Here is an 18,897-nt window from a genome sequence, read left to right as displayed (position 1 = left end):
TGGGGTGGTATGCTGCCATAATGTGTGAGGGAAGGGGGGTATGTATTAATATAATGTGTGATATGAGGGTAGGGAGGTTGGGTGTCTTAGTACATGGGTGGGAGTTAGGCTATTAATTTAATGGTGACGTTTAGGTGGGGGCTAATTATTTAATGGGTACTAGTTTATTTGTGAGGTGCTGGTGGGTCAATTTAATTTATTGATGGGGCTTTTTAATTTAATGGTGGGGTCTATTAATTTCAGGTGAGGTATTTATCTGTATTGCAGTCACAAGAATGCTCTCTGTATAGTATGGTGGTCATAGAAATGCTCTCTGTATAGTATGGCTGTCATAGGAATGCTCTCTGTATAGTATGGCGGTCATAGGAATGCTCTCTGTATTGTATGGTGGTCATTGGAATGCTCTCTGTAAGGTATGGCGGTCATAGGAATGCTCTCTGTATAGTATGACGGTCATAGGAATGCTCTCTGTATAGTATGACGGTCATAGGAATGCTCTCTGTATAGTATGGAGGTCACAGGAATGCTCTCTGTATAGTATGGAGGTCATAGGAATGCTCTCTGTATAGTATGGAGGTCACAGGAATGCTCTCTGTATAGTATGGCGGTCACAGGAATGCTCTCTGTATAGTATGGAGGTCACAGGAATGCTCTCTGTAAGGTATGGCGGTCACAGGAATGCTCTCTGTAAGGTATGGCGGACACTAGGAGGCTCTTTATATTGTATGTGTGTGTGTACATGTGTGTGTATATATATATATTTTTTATGTAAGTGCACATCCACATTATTTATGTAATAAATGTATTGCTATACAGCATTACACTATGTGAGTTTCTTCCTCTCCATTATCCTGAATACTACTGATTGTATGAAGCATCTGCTATTCCCATGGGGTAATAAGGCTCAACTTGATTGGTGAAGATACCGGTTATACCTACAGATAAGCTTTAAAGATCTTTTATCTGGTACGCATATTATATTGGCACGGCGCTGGTGTTCTAGAGTGGTTCCTCATTTCCTTCTTCCTGTTGATCCACTATTATTACCTGAGTGTCTATATCTATTTAGTGGTTAAGATTCTGACTTTTGGTATACCTTTCTGTATTTTTATATACAGTATTATACTATTTGGCGCCCCCTCCCATTTGTTTTGTGTTATATATATATATATATATATATATATATATATATATATATATATATTATATTCAGTGTGATGGTGACAAGGGGGCACAATGATAGAGATGGCTCCATGGCACGGTGTGATAAAGGAGAAACTGTTATGGAGAGCACAGTGGGATGAAGGGGCAGTGTGATACAGATGGTACCATTACATTTATGTTTTAATTTGTTTCAGTGAGTTTTATTTCAATAACCAATTAATTTTTTTATACAGCTAGCATGTGATAGCTGCATTTAAAGTACTTTGATTCTATGAAGGCTTATTACATAAAGATCCTTACAAAGCCAGACCAAGAATAATGGAGAGGGAGGGGGTTTCAGTGCGGTCTAGAACTTGTAAAGTGCTAGCCACGCCCCCACAGTAGGTTGACCACACCCACCCGACAATTGACACTCCCACTTAGATGGGGGGCGCCGATTCCCTGTCTCGCCCAGGGCACTAAAATGGCTAGTTACGGCACTGCTGCTCGGTTAATATTAAATACAACCTATTTTGCTCACAGATTATGTAATCCCTCATGGGTTAACTTGAAAGAATACACATTTTGCATTTTGCAGGTACCTAAGTTGCACAGCACAGGCAGAGATGTGGGACTGGATTACGAGTATTCTCAAGGCCCAGGTAATAATCCTAGTATCATGACTAATATTTAAGGTAAAACCTAATGAAAATTAATGTAAACTTGACTATTTGAACTTATTAAACAATACATGTAACTATTTGTACTTTCAGTCTCTAGAGTCACTTTGTCTCTAATAAAAGTCCAATAACTTAGGGGTAGGTTTACTAAACCTTCTAAAAGTGCAACATGGAGGTGTTTCCCATATCAACCAATCAGATTGTAGATATCATGTATCCAGTACATTCTAGAAAATGATAGCTAGAATCTGATTGGATGCACCCCCACTTTTCCTTTTTTAAAGCTTTAGTAAATCTACCACTTTGCACCTTGTTTTGAAAATAATGACACGTTACATATTTTTCTGTGAGGTCTCAAAAATGCTTCCATGAGCACACTACTGTTATATTAGTAATCATTATATTAAGGCCTTTTCTCTCTTATTTACAGTGCACATCCTCGAGGGAACAGCGCTGTTTATTACTTTGAGACAGTTACTAAAAATGAAATATTAATAATTTTACAATCTATTCTAAGTAATCAAATAATCAATCAATTCCACTGAGTAATCACATACGCACTCCCCATTGTTAATTATATGGGTATTATAATGCACCAAAGAGTTCTATTGCTTTATAAAAGCATAAGGCTGTAGCTGGAGTGTTATTATATATTAGGTTAGTTTGAATATGCAAACTATTTTACACTAGGTGCTTTATTCCTTTATAATACAAATAGGTTTTCCTAATAAACACTGATGTTATGACATCAGAACTCACTGTTTATACAGATATTATTTACAGCAGTTTATACATATACAATATTTATAATTATTCACATCATTTGTATATTATAACACTAATAATGCCTCACTGATGCTTATTTCTGCTCCAACAGGATACACAGAATCAGGTTTAATGTAGAAAAATGGATCTATATAGACTAGGATTTCAGTTTAATTGTTACAATATAATATTTTTCCTGTAAGGTTGCATAAATATATTTTGTGAAGATCTGTCTAGATATTAGTTAAAGCTTAGCTACAGATTTTTTCCCCAGGAATATATTTTTGTATTCTGCATTAGTAAAAATACCATAATAAAATCACAGCTATGAGTTGTGATTGTAGTTACATTATTAATAATAATTGCAAAGTAAACAATCCGTCTTTTTTTCCAGCACGATGATCTCCGCCCCGTCATTTTGAGACGTCACTCCTCCTCCGATGTGACCAAACAAAAATTTGGCACCATGCCTTTAGTGCCTATTCGTGGGGATGACACCAATTCCACCATGGTCTCTGCTAATCAGACATTGGTGAGTTTATTTAAATTCACATCACGGCTGACAGATGGGACTGAAACACAGGTAGAGCAGGTTTAATTAAATGGTATACTCATGTGCTGTAAGAGCCGTATGTGTTGTGTACTGTTAGGTGTTAGGTGTTAGGTTACTGTTTTAGTGTATAAAAACAATATTACATGTGAAGTCCATGCACTTATCCTCCTATTGCAATTTACATAATTAAAGGCTGCTCCATCTGCAATGGTGAATAAGATTATTATATAAAGATAATTGGTGATTTAGCAGTTGCTAGCCTCCAAAAACATTTAGGGCTAGATTTACTAAACTACAGGTTTGAAAAAGTGGAGATGTTGCCTATAGCAACCAATCAGGTTCTAGCTGTCATTTATTTAGTGCACTCTACAAAATGACAGCTAGAATCTGATTGGTTGCTATAGGCAACATCTCCACTATTTCAAACCCGCAGTTTAGTAAATATACCCCTTAGGGTGGTAAGTTGAACATAGAATTTCCCAACAGTATTTTCCCCTGAATATAAGTGACCGATTTCCATATTGCCCCCAAAAGTTTACTTAACGATCTTTCTAAATTTGGCCGCACACATGAGTGTCCAAATCCGATGAGATGCGGACATCTCTTAGGTTGAGCAACTGGATCCCTTTAATCTTCCCTGTAGCCTATTTGAGTGCAGACATCTTCCGACTGTGCAATGACAAGAATGCTCATCTTCTCACCATATTGCCCACAATATCGATTTTGATAGGATCATTATCCAGCAACACAGTTGTTTTGGGACCATCACTGCAATATTAGGACAATTTAACTTTAACTCTACCCAGTATTTCAGCAAGTCAGCCAGACAGTTACCTGTGTCATGTTCTAAAGTCTTTATGGTTGGTATATGTGTGGTTGATGTGGGTCCTTTCTAAAATTGGGAAATAAAAATGACCTTAAGCTTAAAGGTGAACTTAAAAACGCTCAACTGTCTGTCCTCACTACCACGTTGTTTACTGCCTGTCCCTGAGTGGTTCTTTCGCCCTGTCACCCTTTTTCAGAATGTCATCCACTTTCCTGTTTCTCTTTCATACCTTATTCCTTGTTCCTCAGCGTCGTCTCCACACACGAAGGACTCTGTCCATGTTCTTTGTAAGTATTTACATGGCAGTATATACAACTGCATGTGCTCCTATCAAGCTTTGCATATTGCATGGCAATTTACTAGCCCGCAGGTTTATTATGACAGACACAAATGCATTAACAGGTTTCTCTTCCTATTCTGTTACCCGTAACCACTACTTCTGCAAGAGACAAAGCTAAAGCAAAAAATTCAGGTAATGGGCAAAAAAATTGGAAACACCAATATAAAGTCACCTAACAAGGGCGTTCAGCCACCACGTAGGACTAGTGCGGTCTGTATGTGCCGGGTCATTTAACTAACCAATCACTGTATTTGTGGAGGAGGTACACATGGCCATTCCTCGATAAAAAGTCATTCTACTAAAACCTGGCTCATGGTGGTAGAAAATGATTTCTCAGGTACCATTCCAGATTATCCTATAAATGTTTGATTGGATGCAGATCTGGTGACTGAGACGGCCATGACATATGGATAACAGCAGTGTCATGCTCATGAAACCATCGGATGATCCTACATGCTGTGTGAATGATGGACATCCTGGAAGACACTCCTCCTGTCCAGAAAGAAATGCTGCAACATGGGTTGAAAATGTTCATTCAGTTACAAATTACTGAGCATCATTGACCTTGGCTTGTAAGGTCATGACTACACAAAAACCATTCCAGGAAAATTCACCCCTTAACATGACGGAACCACCAGAAACTCTTCACAAGTATTCAAGGCTATAGAGATCTTTAGGTTGGTGCCACATACTCACTCTTCTGTTTGTCAAGGACATGTGAGATATGAATCATCTGTCCATGTCAACATCCTCCACTGCTCGGGAGTTAACTGCATGTGCTCTTCTGAATTCGCACCAAGCCAGGCTTGATGAGCGGTTTATGCCCTGCAATCAACTATGATTCCTGCTTTGTGGACATCTTGTTGAACCATTTTTGATTTAAGTAAAACAAAACGTTCTGCTTTTGCCACAGGTGGATGCACTTCTGCCCACTGTTGCCATTGCGAAGAGGTTTTTCCCACAGAGTTTCTAACATCACCTTAGACAACGTTGCTCAGAAAATATTAGCAAGTTGAGCTGTCTTGGTCAAACTTGCCCCAACAACCACCTCTCTTTTAGAGTCACTGTGTTCGCTTGCAACCATGCTAGCCATAATTATGGAGGCAACCAGGGCAGTCCAGAATTGTTATGCAGAATGTTCCTTAATTAACATGTGTGGAAGCCCTTTCTTTCAATATGTTTGGTGTGCCTCATTTACCCAGGTGTTTCCGGTTTTTTGTCCACTACTTGTATGTCAGCAAAACAATACGTTACGTTACTTCTTAATGAAGTTTTTAAATCCTATTAACCTCTCCTCTCCCCCACCAAAAAATATATGTTTACCTGAACATTGATTATAATGTATGACTTGCTCTATAATGCTGTTTATATTCTGAAATTAAATTGTTATGTCTAAATGCATTATATACTTATTATTGAGACTGATAGACTTTATATATAGTACAGTCCCATGTTCTCTTTAGGACTGAGGCACTTAAAAAATCATATGTGTGGTGTTTGAGTACTAACATGAATGCACTACACTTAGCATGCACGTGGCATGTGCTTGTTGTGTACACATACTTGTATGTTTCTGTACCACTCTCTGCATGAATAACTACACTTGTGAAAACTACCATGTTTTCCTGATACAGTTATAACATTATGCATTGCAGTTATTTTATTTTATTTCTTTAACAAAACCCTCTGTTATTTTCTAGCCGATGAAGATGCATCATGACTCTCTGGAGGAGCTTCAGGAAAAACATGATGATGAGCACGAGCCTGTGTATGAAGAGGTTGGAAATTTCCAGAGCGTTCCACCTCCGGACCTGGACTGCGTCCTTTCAACGGAACGACTCCAGTTGCCTCCTCCCTTGGACCGGACAAAAAAGCCAGTACTTAGCCAAAAACAAATAAAGCCACCAGGTTCAGTCCCGATGAAGCCCCACTCCCCGGAGAAACCGGAAAGGGAGAACTATAATAAGACTCAGTCTCTAGACAGAAACCTTAATGCGGACAATTGTAAGACAGCCCCAAGTGATAGCATTCGAACAACCATGCCTGACAGAGGAGCTGGCGCTAACGCAATAAAATCCTCTTCTCTAGAAAGGCAGGTGGAGCCAAACTGGACTCAATCAAGCCATGCAAGAAGCCAGGGGGCAAAAAGCACACTGGACTTGAGCACATTGCCGTTGTTTTTTGAGCCAACAGCCCCTTCAGACTCCAAGATTCCTGCATGGAAGAAGACTTCTCCTCTTTCTAATAATATGCAAGACAAACTGCTTCAGGAACTCAATACCATGCTTAATAAGAAAAATGACACTGGATCGGGACCGGGTCAGCAAGTCACGTGACCAAGTGCAGTCACATCCCAAAGAATAACTAGGATAACCTTGAACTGTAATACCGCACCATGGTGTCTTTCAATACAGTGTAGACAGAGAAATGGTGACTGCAGTCTGAGCTAACATGGTTGCAAGGAACTGATTGGCTTTTAACTTTGACTTGTGTTATATGTAATCTAAATATATTATTTGTATAAACAGCAATTCATGGTCATGTATGTCTTTAGAACAGGAATATGATTCTGCACAATGTTATTCAACACACATTCATGTATAGAGTACTTGTCGTGTTAGAACTATTTAATTCATGAAACTACTAAGTTATATTTTTTATGAAGAAAGGCTGCCGGATTTAGTATCACACCCTTGATTTCCTGCCGTTGGTAGGAAATCCTGTGAATTGATGTAAAAAAAAATAAACACGGGGTAATCATGAGTTGCACAATTACATGACAGCGGCTTTGACAAATTCATGTCTTCATCACCAACTGGAGTAATCAGCCTACTCAATAGTAAATTTCACTTGAATATAAAGTGCTTTAGAATGAAGAAAGGGCTGGCTGCTGTAAGGTTGGCAGCTAAGTTGTAAGTATATATATGTGTGTTTGAGCTATGAGTTTTTTTTGTTAATTAAAATATGTAAATATCATCCATGTACCTGTAAATTCTTACATTTTAAATATTTGGCTACTTTAACACAAAGTTTGAACATTTGCACGATGCAGGCTCGGTCCTCAAGGGCAGTCTATTTTGATATTTTGTTTTTACAATGTAGGAATGAAGAAAACTATATCTTATAATATTCCTACTACATGGCTTCCCACACCTTCTGCAACAGTGTAAAAAGACAATCAACATCAAGAAGAGTTTTGTTTAATTATATAACAGGTTTTTTCCTGAACCTGTTCCAAACGTTACCTCCTCCTCATTTTTTTCAGCTTATTGCAGATATATGCAGCAGGAGGCTGATACTACCCTTGCCAGTTACAGACACAGAGGGAATGGGAACACCAGTAATCAGACAATATCAGAACCACTTACACTTAAAGTGAAAAAACGTATAACTCATACGCTTATTGGACATTGAAAATATACACAGTATACACAGAGTTTACACACATGCTAACCTATGCAGAATTAGAGATGCTCAGGCTCGGTGCCCCGAGAACCGAACACACCTGAACTTAGCAGATATGAGTACCGAGCTGGCTCGGCTCGGTACTTTCACGCGCCCTCGGAATTGAAATAGGGATTTTAGAAAAAAATCAGGATCCAAAACCAAAACATGCAAGGGCGGTTTTGCCAAAACCAAAACACAAAGTTAATACAGATCCAAAATCAGAACACTGGGGTCAGTGAACATCTCTATGCAGAATGCAATTAAAGGATAGAAACAAATTGTGTAATGTAGTTCTAGCTACAATCATCAAAATAGTGTATTGGCGCAGATGTCCCAAAGTTAAACAAACTTCAAATCAAGGTAATGTGATGATGAACACTTTATCCTAATGTGATACAAGATTTTCAGTACATTAGACGCACTGATCTAATTGGATATAAAGCACCTTCGTGCATATTGTTACAGAAAAACAAAATAACTTTATTAGCATTAGAATTTCTGAAGAATTTAAACAATATATTTTACCCAGTCCTGTTTTATATTCTGTTTCCAGATTAGCATATAATTGTGCCCTAAGCCAGGTCTAGAGGAGCGACACACACTGCACAAGAATACGCTTTTCATCAGCACCCCCAGCCATGATAGCATCCCACATTTCCCTATGTACTCTGTTGCTGTGAACAAGTTATTGAGATGGGAGGAAGTTAAGAAAAACATATTATACCTTTAAAATGTTTGAGACTTTTCAGAGATTTTTTTTGCGGAAAAAAAATTATTTAAAAGAAATAAAAGAGTGGGAAGGGAGTAATTTTATGATCATGGCCATGTTTGCACCAGCTCAAAACTGCAGATATTGTTTTATAATTTTTTGGGTTGTAAGACCCTCATTTATGTTTTTAGACAAAGAAATGATACAAGATTGGGGGATGGGGGAGTGGTGTCTACAATTCCGAGATGACAGTACAGGCTGATGAACAGCTATAGATTTTAAAGTTTCAGTTTGGCTAAAAGAGTAGAACTGAAAAGCCAAACGAGGCTTCTCTTTGCGTGAATGAGCTCCATAGTACACTTCACAAATGTAATAGTGACGTAATAAAAGAAGAGTCTCAATGTAAGACATATAAGATGTTAACACAATTGCATTTTAAAATTTTAATGCTGCATTTAAAATGTTAGGATGCAGCACACCCTGTTTCTCATGCGTTAAGGCGTGCACATAGTACCATAAATGTAATTGGTAAAAACACCTGTATGTGTGGTGTGAAGATACCGGGTTTTCTGGCCCAATTCTACTCACTTCACTCTGGCTGGCCAACCACGGGTGCCTTCCTAGGCCAGGGAAGCCTTACCAGTACCTTCTAAGGTTCTTTTAGTCACTCAGACAAACTCCCCTGCCAGATTGTAGACCAAACATCTGGGGGTAAATGTATTAAGCTCCGGGTTCTTCAACACCCACGAGTTCGGCGTCTTCTGCTTTTAAATTTAAAGCGGCACTGCCTTGTAAAGGGAAGTTTCCCTTTACAAGGCAGCGCCGCTTTAAATTTAAACACCGAAGACGCCGAACTTGCGGGTGTTGAAGAACCCGGAGCTTTATACATTTATCCCTTGGAGTAGTCTTGGGAGAACAATGGATAATTATTAACCTTTCCCCTAACCAGTATATTGCAACCTGATCTCTACCCATAACCCCCCTGGCTTCACTTTAAAGACAATGAATAACAACCTCACTGCCACATCAACAATATACAATAAACAATATGCATATTTACAATGAGCTATAATGTCCCTTTATCCACACGTAATTAGACACTGCAGTTGTACTCTGTTGAGCTGGGGAACAAAAGCAAGGGCTATAAAAAGTACATACTATAATCCACATTTTGTGAGAAATGAGGGACAGGCTGGGTATTAATACCTCGTTTCACCACATGTGGCAAAATGTCCAAGAAAATATTGGATGCACCATTCATAGACCAGGTCATGGACACGCTCTCAGCTGCCGTGACTTTGGGGTGTTTACTGTATGAAGTAACACATGATTCCAGCCCGCAGTCTCTACCTATCACACAGGTTATAGACCTACTGAATTGGCCCTAAACAGCGCTCTAACACCCTCCACACACTTCAGATTTGCCACCACCTATTGAATACAGGCAATAGGACTCCAATATAGTGTCCCACACTGGCACACAAGGCTAATAGCTGCTCACAGACTAGCAAGACCCACACCAGCGAACAAAGGGTTAATTCTTCACACCTCCAGACTGTTACACAAATGTAAATGCAAGCACACACTAAACTTGTTAATCAAATGTATCAACAAATCACACACTGGCATTCAAAGGGTTAACTTGGTTAAGCTATATTCTTCTTAAAAGGCTAATGGATTTGTTAGGAGTATCAAGGACGCAACAAACAAATTATAGATTTAATATACAAAAGTACAGGGCATTCAGATATAAAAAATAATTAATAAACAATTAATAGATTGAGATAACATATACAAGCAAAGCAGTTTAAAATAAAAGGGGTTACATTCAGAGTAGCACTTACATGAGATGCATTTTCTGGCCAAGGGAAATTGACTTGGAAGATGAACAGTTTATCAATGTGAATTGATTTCCCAAAGTCTGCCAATTTGCTGTACCTGGTCTCAGCCTTTTAAAGACACTTCCACACCTCTTTCTACCCCCAGGGGTTTGTGGCCTGTGACACTTTTTTCAATCACCATTTACATGTTGCCTGATTTACTAACCAATTCTACTATGTGACCTAACTTTTCTGTGGAGTGTCAGACAGATGCAATTTTATCATTATTAAATCCCCTATGAACTGGTCCATCTTTTGATATCAAACACGCCCACATACAGTGTAATTGTAGAAATTATACTCATTTCCTTAACTTCTCTGTGGGGCAGAATTCTTCATTTAACATATGAGCTGCTCTTCATCATGCTATTGAGGAATATGTGGTTGATCAACTTTTAATGATTTTAAATGGCATATTTTTAAACTGTATTCTTTATGTCTATATCACATATAGCCAACATCAGCACATGGCCTCTTCGAGCCAGACAACATGCTGAGTGGTTCCTAAACGTCTATTCAGGTGTCACAACTCCCTCCCTGGCCAGGATATATCTCACAGCAGGAGCTCTTTGAATCTGCCACAGGTGACATTCCTATCTTCTCACACTGAAATGTTAAACACTTTAGTAGCTGAACCTATCAAAGGATTCATTTGACATAACATATTTACACTGCAGGTATGATTTATCCCGTATTCCCCACAATTATGTGAAGGGTTAACCCTTATAAATGACTGTAAGTTCTCTATGTTCACCACAGACCCAGAATATGCCCAGAATTCATGCCATTGATTCTCTGCTGGTCATGATAAATAAGAATGTGGAATTGGTGGCAAAATAGAAATAAATGATGATGGTGCCTGGCCCTGTAAAAACTGCACACAACATTCATACTGATCACTGTGTACTCAATACAGGAGAAGGAGTGCTTCCACATTTACAGGGCTCTTCCCAATAACCGTGACATAAATGTTCAGCATTATTGTAATATGTTATCCCCACATTATCTCCTAAAATACCTGGTAGGAGAAGTGAAAGGAGAAGAACAGAGGTTAATAAGTACCAGTATCAGTAGGTTTACACCTAACACCTACCACTGTACAGACTGTCCGAACTTCCCTTTGATGTTTTAGAAGCCAACTTGGTTACCCGTAAACCATTCACTGACAGTAACACATTTAAAAATGTCATGAAATTCTGGTGTTCAGACATCTTATCTGACTGTCCAGGGCTAGGTGAACACAGTAATAGACCCTGGGCTAAAAATGCACTAGTTGGTTGTCCACTCAGTAACTTGCATCTATATTAAAAGTAAAACTAGCGTATACTGAGCATGTATTTAACACTCAGGCTTGGACAAGGGTGAAGGCTGCTTGGATGAATGTTAGCTCTGTGGTTGAGATTAAAGTTAAATCTTGGGACTAGTTTAGATTCATGGATAAAGTTTGGTTAATTACTGGGGGTAGAGTTAGAACTAAGAGTTAGGATTGGGCTAGAAACAGAGATGAATGTTTATTAGATTTGCATTTTGATAGACTTTAAACTTGGCCCGGGAGATTTTAGGATATTAATAGCCCCATAACAAATGGTCTGTTTGGAACTATGTTGGACCCATGACATCTCATTAAGATGAATTCCTTACACACTGTATATTTGATGACCTCCACAAGTATTATAATGCCTTAGTAAGGTCAGAATGGATAAGATTGTAAAATTCCTCTTAGGAAGACCAGCAAAAGACTAATTATAAATTGAGTGTGTGGGGCTGTGTAGGCTCAATGAAAGTGTTTAAGGGGGAACTCCATCTTTAAAAATATTTGTAATAAGCTAATGTTTGACAGAGAAATATGGCTGGTTTTTACTTTTATTTTATAAATGGCAGAAATAACTTTTGTAGGAGACGTGATTCCCAGTAACAGTTTATTTGGCTTTATGGATAATCAAAATGCAATTCTAGTGAATGATGGGCCTGTAGTTAGGGCCTGTAGAAGTGCCCTAGGCTGCCCAACCACTCAGGTGATTGCCCTCGCCATCAGACACTGCGCTGCCCCCTCACTCAGATGCTGATGCTGGATATTACCTTGTGTCTGTGAAGGGTCACTCTGGTGGCAATAGCAGCAATTACGGTCAGTACTTTCTGCCCCGGCTAGCTGGTGGGTACGGGCAACCAATACCAGAGGACCCCCCCCACCGAATACACGGGTGTTTAACACAGTCACATGTGGGCAGACTCCAGTGTAGTGCAAATGAAATATTGGGTGCAAGGTCATCTCAGTTCAAGGCAGGATAAAACTTTATTACAACTCCTCCAGCACAGAAAAGCATAACGGATGCAGATAATGGTTGTATGACCACTTCAACTCCTCCAGCACATACTTTGCAGCAATAAAATAACTCTGGTAGTTCACACACCCAATGTTATAGGGACAGTTAATACACTGCATCAGCAGAGCCAATCATATACACAGGTAGACAGTAGGCATGGTCCAGGGGTTCTCGCACTATGCTCGTGCGCTCCATCCCCTACGTCAGGGACCCTCCTTTTCAACCTGTAACCACACTGCCTCCATGCAGTGACCCCCCTCAAGTATGGGGGTGCTTTCCAAGGGGGCTCCTACTCCTGCTGTACAGAGTAATTCCCCATTATCCAGGGACCTCCCCTCATCTCTCTGCTGAAGCTGCATTTAACTATTGGGGGGACCACTTTCATAATATTTTATAGTTGTTGCCAGTGCTTATTTTGTAATAAAAAAGGTGGTGGAACTCACATCTTGTTAATATTTTATTTTAAAAAAATTATATATTCAGTTCTTAACATACCTTAATTTATTGTATTTAAGGCAAATGATCATAGTAAATTCCAAAGTTTTGTCCAATTCTCGTCCAACAAATCTTCTCGACTCCTTTCCTTGCTGTTGTATCTATGGTAATGTCGTCCTTGATGGAGAACCTTAAATAACAGCTATATATTACAAAGCAGACTTATGCTACATGCTCTGTACTTACCTTACATGCTCTTTTCTCTCTTCACTGCAAGATCGCGGCTCCTCTCACTGACAGCGTGAGTGACGTCACTGCCGGAAGCAGGACGCACACAGATGCGGAACAAAATGAAATAGCAATAGACAGTGCAGAGACTAGTCAGATCAACACGATGCTAAAAAGTAAACATTTTATTAGTTATTAATAATGTGACTTTGATGTCACATCCATATTTATCAAAAAATTACATCCATATAATAGCACAATAAATATATTTTTTTTCTGAATCCAATGCCTGTAATAATATATGATAATAGATATCTATATAGTCAATAAATACAGCCCAAATGTTTAATATCCCATTATGGTTTTGTTGCATAGAGTCCATTTGACAGTCTTGTACTAACTCCACTATAATAGGTTACTCACAATTAAAACATGGGCTGTTAATCTCTGTCTTTTTGCAAAGATCACTTAAGTTCTACAATGTGTCCACAAGAGGGAGCTTCAAGAAAACTGTATTAGATGCAATCATGTTACATGTAGATTTTACTGCAGTCCAGAAATCCGTGGCTGTTAATTTAGACTCAGTTCAATAATGCCAATAAAATATGATTACCTCGGCTCAGCACGGTGAGCATCGGGCTGACGGTAAGAAGAATGGAAAAACGGACCGTTGTTGATAGGATCCTGCTACAGACAGGGCCGGTGCTATCATGGAGCCCCCCTGCCCAAAAAAATTCAATAATGCTTTGCTTCTTTTAATACAAATCATATAATAAAGCTTTTAGGTCTCCCCACATTCACAATGCGCACATCATGCTGTTTTTATGTCTTTTATGAGCCCCTTTCTCACTTTTTCTCCCCGTTGCCTTTTTTTAATCTCCCCTTTCTTTCAAACTGTGGCCCTTTGTCATTATTTTTCTCCCCTTTGCCTTTTCATGCTGTGCCCCTACTAATTGTTTTACCCACTCATGCTGCCGTTTTTCATTTTTTTCTCACCATTTCTTTTTTTTGCCACTTTCTTTAAACCTGCGCCCCTTTCTTCTTCTTTCTCTGACTTACCTTTCTATTGCCTCCTTTGTTCTCTTCTGTCTTCTTTTCCAGTCTTCTGTCGCTATTGGCGGTGCGCCTCATCCTCCGCTGACCGCTCCTCACTGCTCCGTCTGTAATGAATGACGGGTGCGATGTGTGTGATGATGTCACACCCGACATTCATTGCAAATGGAGAAGGGAGGAGGGTGCAGCTGCGCCGGACATAGGGTGTTTGTTTTGATTTATTTTTTTTCAAAGGCCGGTGGAAAAGCCGCAAACCCTTGTGAAAAAGGTGCCGGAATACTGTTTGGAGCATTTAATGAGAAAAAAAGCCCTGGATGTTGCACATCCCAGTTGTCAGGGATTTCTGCATCGCCTCATCATAGTCACACACTGGCTCACAGTACTCCCCTGACTGCAGGGTCCAACCGTACTGCTACACATGGCACTTTCCCTCCTGCTTAGGACACACAAATCAGTCTAACAGGGCATCTGGCCATGAACTCTCTCCCCGGGTGCTGACACTCATCGGGACTCTATCCAGGGGCTCTCTTTTCCCCCCTGCTGTCGCATAAATGTGCTTCCGTGGCAGCTGCCACTCACTCACCCCTACCCAGGGTCTCTGGCTGATAATCATCCATGCCTCTCTCTCATTCAGGCTCACTTCTCCTCCAAAGGCTCTACCTTTCTGCTGGCCTTTGTAGTGGGGGACTCTCCACCTCTTGTCCACTGTCATACCAGTGCTGCACCTCTCCATGCTCTATCTCATTCTGCACGGGTGCCACTTCTAGGGTACCCCTGAAGGTGGGGATCCCCTCTGCAGCCCTATTCTTCACTATAGGGCTCTCTTGCATAATGGGTGTCTCTTACCACCTTGCTTACCTCCCCTCACAGGGTAATGTGGGGCTGTTGCTGCCCTTGCTGGGCTCCATTCCCCATAAAGGGGTTCATAACTGCCTTCACTGGACTAGCACCCCTCCTTACAGGGGTGCTTGCCACTTTTGCCTTTATGCTTGCCAGGGACCCAGGACCACCTCCTCCCTCCCGGGTCCCAGCTAGAAGATGGCTCCCCTCTCTTGGAGCTTATCCCCATTGGCCACGTCCCGTTTGGCTGTTAGCTGTCGGGGGCGGAGCCTAACGGCCGCCCTTCTTGCATGTGGAGCAGTTGGGAGGTTGGTAGCTGCAGCATCTTCTGTCAGACTGGAAGTTTAGCTCTGGGCTGTGACATAATCAAGCACCACACTACCCATTACCACAATGGAGGAGCTCATTACTGTCTGTCTGCAAGTGCTCAGCTTCTGTCTGCTAGAGTTCTACCTACAGTCAGTGCCACTACCCGCAAGTGCACAGCAACTGCAGTGCATATCCCGTCATTTACAGTTGGAAAAATTATAACAACTCCACAACAAGGAAACATGTACTCTGCTCTTTAAGGATTTGTTTTTTCTGTCTCCTAATTCCTCTCCTTCCTTGCTTGTTGTTAGTGGAATCATTGCCCATTAGTAACTCTTATCATACTCGATTTCATTTGGGTGCATCAGAGTTTAAAAATAGTTTTTTATGCTGATGTCATGTTTGTTTGCCACATTGCAGAAGTTCTATATATTTTTTTCAAGTCATAAGTTCTTGCCCACAAAGGTCACGGAAAATCGTCTATGCAGAAGGTGACGGAAGAATGTGTTGGTACTTCCGCAAAGCAGGACTACTAATGTCAGTACAGGGTTATCAAAACAACAGGACAAGATCTGATTTTAGATCTTAATCCCATTAGGTTAATTTTTGAAGTTATTGTTTTAGGAAAACAAAACATTACACTTCTGCAGCACCACGTGTGACTAATGATGGGAATTAAGCTGCTTTTATAGTAACAAAGCAACAGCTGGAAGACATTCTACCGGCAAATCACTAAAGTCCACACAAAAATAAAGCATCGAAAAGTTCAAGTTCCAAATACAGGGCCTGATCCATCGTTGGACGTAAGTCCCGTTGTGCGTTGTATCTTGCGTGAAATTGCTCTGCGCATGCTAAGAAACAGACCATACACTAGTGAACGCAATTGCTTGCACTTCATGTCCGAACGCACATGACACAGCTGCCTACAACTTGAAGGGCGGAACGTGGGAGTCAAGGGGCGGACACACATAGGCAATGTACAGGGAGGTGCGTGTCGAGGTAGAACAGACAAACATTGATCCAATTTAAGCTCTAGGCATCTCTTAGGTACAGGGCAGGTGTAGGTGCCGACTGATAGTGATGACTGTCACGTATACGTGCCAGAACATGTGTGTACAAGTAAGAGAAACTGTAAAAATGCATTTACGGTACGCATTAATAACATCCTGATTTATGTATTACATGTAAAAAAAAATATATATTTTACACATTTTTTTAATGATTATAATATTAATAGTTGTAAATTAATTTAATAAAAAAACGTTTTTTTGCATGCATTTGGATGGGACTTTATATTGTATATATGCATTGTGCGTATCCTGTATTGTGTAGTATTTGTCTGCATACGGCAAGTAACGAGTAGCGTACTTATACCCATAATTAAATGAGGACATTTCTTAAGATCTGCTTGTACTTGAATATGTGCATACATTAGTGCATACAGTTTCACTTTATCATTAGGATCATCAGACCTATTTATGAAAGTTTGCATAGCCATAAATCCTGGGAAAGCGCTATATACAAGGTTCAGCTGTATCAGGAATAACATACAAACCACAAAAAACTAGAGTTGCTCAGGCTCGGTTCCTGGAGAACCGAACACACCCGAACTTAGGGGATCCGAGTACTGAGCTAAGTCGGCTTGGTACTATCGCGCATCCTCGGAATCGAAAACGAGGCAAAACGTCATCGTGACGGCGTCAGATCTCGGATCTCACGAGTTTTGAATTCCTTTTTAAGATCCAACATAGCGAGGGGTGGGAGGGAGGGCGGACCCCCATTTTTCTTTTCTGCCACTGCTGTGTGCCAATGTGTCCTAGTTGTGGTAGGAACTGCGTATGTTTGTGTCATTGCTCTGCCGCTTAGCATCCAGCCAGGTCGCTGCAGTCTTTGTCCGAAAGTGTATGGAAATAATATTGTGACCTGTGAGGTGGTCTAATTTGACTGCAAATTACTTGAAATTAGTGTTATTGAGGTTAATAATAATGTAGGAACAAAAAAAGAGCAAAATTATGTGATGCTAGCATATTTTAGGATTTTTTTCTAAAAAGTCCAAAACCAAAGCCAAAACACACGAGGGTGGTTTTGCCAAAACCAAAACCAAAACCAAAACACTAAGCTAATCCAGATCCAAAACCAAAACCAGTTCACAGGAGTCAGTGACCATCTCTACAAAAAACATCAGTCACTCATATGATGTAACATAAATAACCAGAAGTCATGTGCCAGACACGGTATATTTTTACAACAGCAGAAATGGAATTTATGATCATGTGGTTTCAGAATGAAAATGATGTGCTCCTGACAGGAAATAACGTCTAGACTTAATGCTAGTCTAAAATACTTTATAGCAGCAAAATATCTCATGCACTAATTGCTTTACAGCAGATATACTAATATTATTGTTTTACATCATTTATTCTTTTATTTATAAGGTGCCACAAGGCTTCCACAGCGCAGTTGGGAATTTGATCATAGAAGAAAACAATAAGGGCACGTGAGATATATACTGTATATATATTATATATACTGGGACAGTGGCAAATAGCAGTATATATGTCCCAGGCTGTCTGTCTTATATTACTTTAAACCCCAGGGAGATTGGGGTTGGGTACTATTTTCCGTTGCTGTAACTCCCGACAAGAGTTAAAGCGACATTATTACAGCGAACGCTTATGTCACCTACAAACTATTAATTGTGAATCTTTAAAAAACTAACTTGTAGTAAAGTCGATTGATTAAACAGCCCGACAACACATAATGATGTGCCTATGTACACCAACAGTAATACTAGTACAGTAAGGGTGAAGTTATGGAATTGCTTAAGGCTACATTATGTAAGCCTTACTAATAAACATTGAATAGACTGCAGCTGTTTTAATTTCCCCCTTAACTGTACTAATATTACTGTCGGCGTACACAGGCGCGTCATTATGTGCTGTCGGGCTGTTTGTTCAATCGACTATACTCCACGTAAATTTTTTAAACAATCGGAATGAATAGTTTGTAGGTGAAATAAGGATTCGGTGTAATAAGGTCGCTGTAACTCTTGTCGGGAATTACAGCATCGGGCAATATCAGCACCATCTGAAGATTGTGTGTGGTTGAGAAAAGCTTCCCAAATAGTGTCTTCAGCTGTAGGAAAAGCTGGTAAGAATCTCTGGGGTATAAATGGAGAGAGAAATTATATATACATCGCAGTCCCCATAGATTACTATGGTTACTGCGATGTTCTGCAATGCATTAAGCTTTGATAAGCTTCGCATTGCACGGACAGGTAGCGCCATCTCAGGATAGCGTTACCTTTCATTTCCTAAGTGATTCTGCTGAAGCCTCTCTGGCTTCGCAGAATCCGCTATAGTGCT

General features: G+C 40.0%; 1 protein-coding gene across 2 annotated transcripts in view; it reads left to right on the top strand.

The window, feature by feature from the left end:
* Nucleotides 1-7,283, top strand: part of ARAP3 (ArfGAP with RhoGAP domain, ankyrin repeat and PH domain 3) — a 135,023-nt gene extending 127,740 nt beyond the window's left edge. The window contains exons 31-34 of one of the 2 annotated variants that reach the window (XM_075210000.1): nucleotides 1,742-1,805; nucleotides 2,983-3,120; nucleotides 4,216-4,254; nucleotides 6,008-7,283. In XM_075210000.1, the coding sequence (XP_075066101.1) occupies nucleotides 1,742-1,805; nucleotides 2,983-3,120; nucleotides 4,216-4,254; nucleotides 6,008-6,643 (877 nt within the window). In that variant the 3' untranslated portion in view covers nucleotides 6,644-7,283. The remainder of the gene's footprint in view (nucleotides 1-1,741; nucleotides 1,806-2,982; nucleotides 3,121-4,215; nucleotides 4,255-6,007) is intronic. The other variant, XM_075210001.1, reaches the window with a different exon arrangement.
* Nucleotides 7,284-18,897: the final 11,614 nt, after the last annotated feature.

Source organism: Mixophyes fleayi, chromosome 4 (assembly GCF_038048845.1).
Source record: "Mixophyes fleayi isolate aMixFle1 chromosome 4, aMixFle1.hap1, whole genome shotgun sequence".
Taxonomy (NCBI): Eukaryota; Metazoa; Chordata; class Amphibia; order Anura; family Limnodynastidae; genus Mixophyes; species Mixophyes fleayi.
The sequence above is the reverse complement of the archived record's forward strand: the minus strand, read 5'-3'. Positions and strand labels throughout refer to the sequence as shown.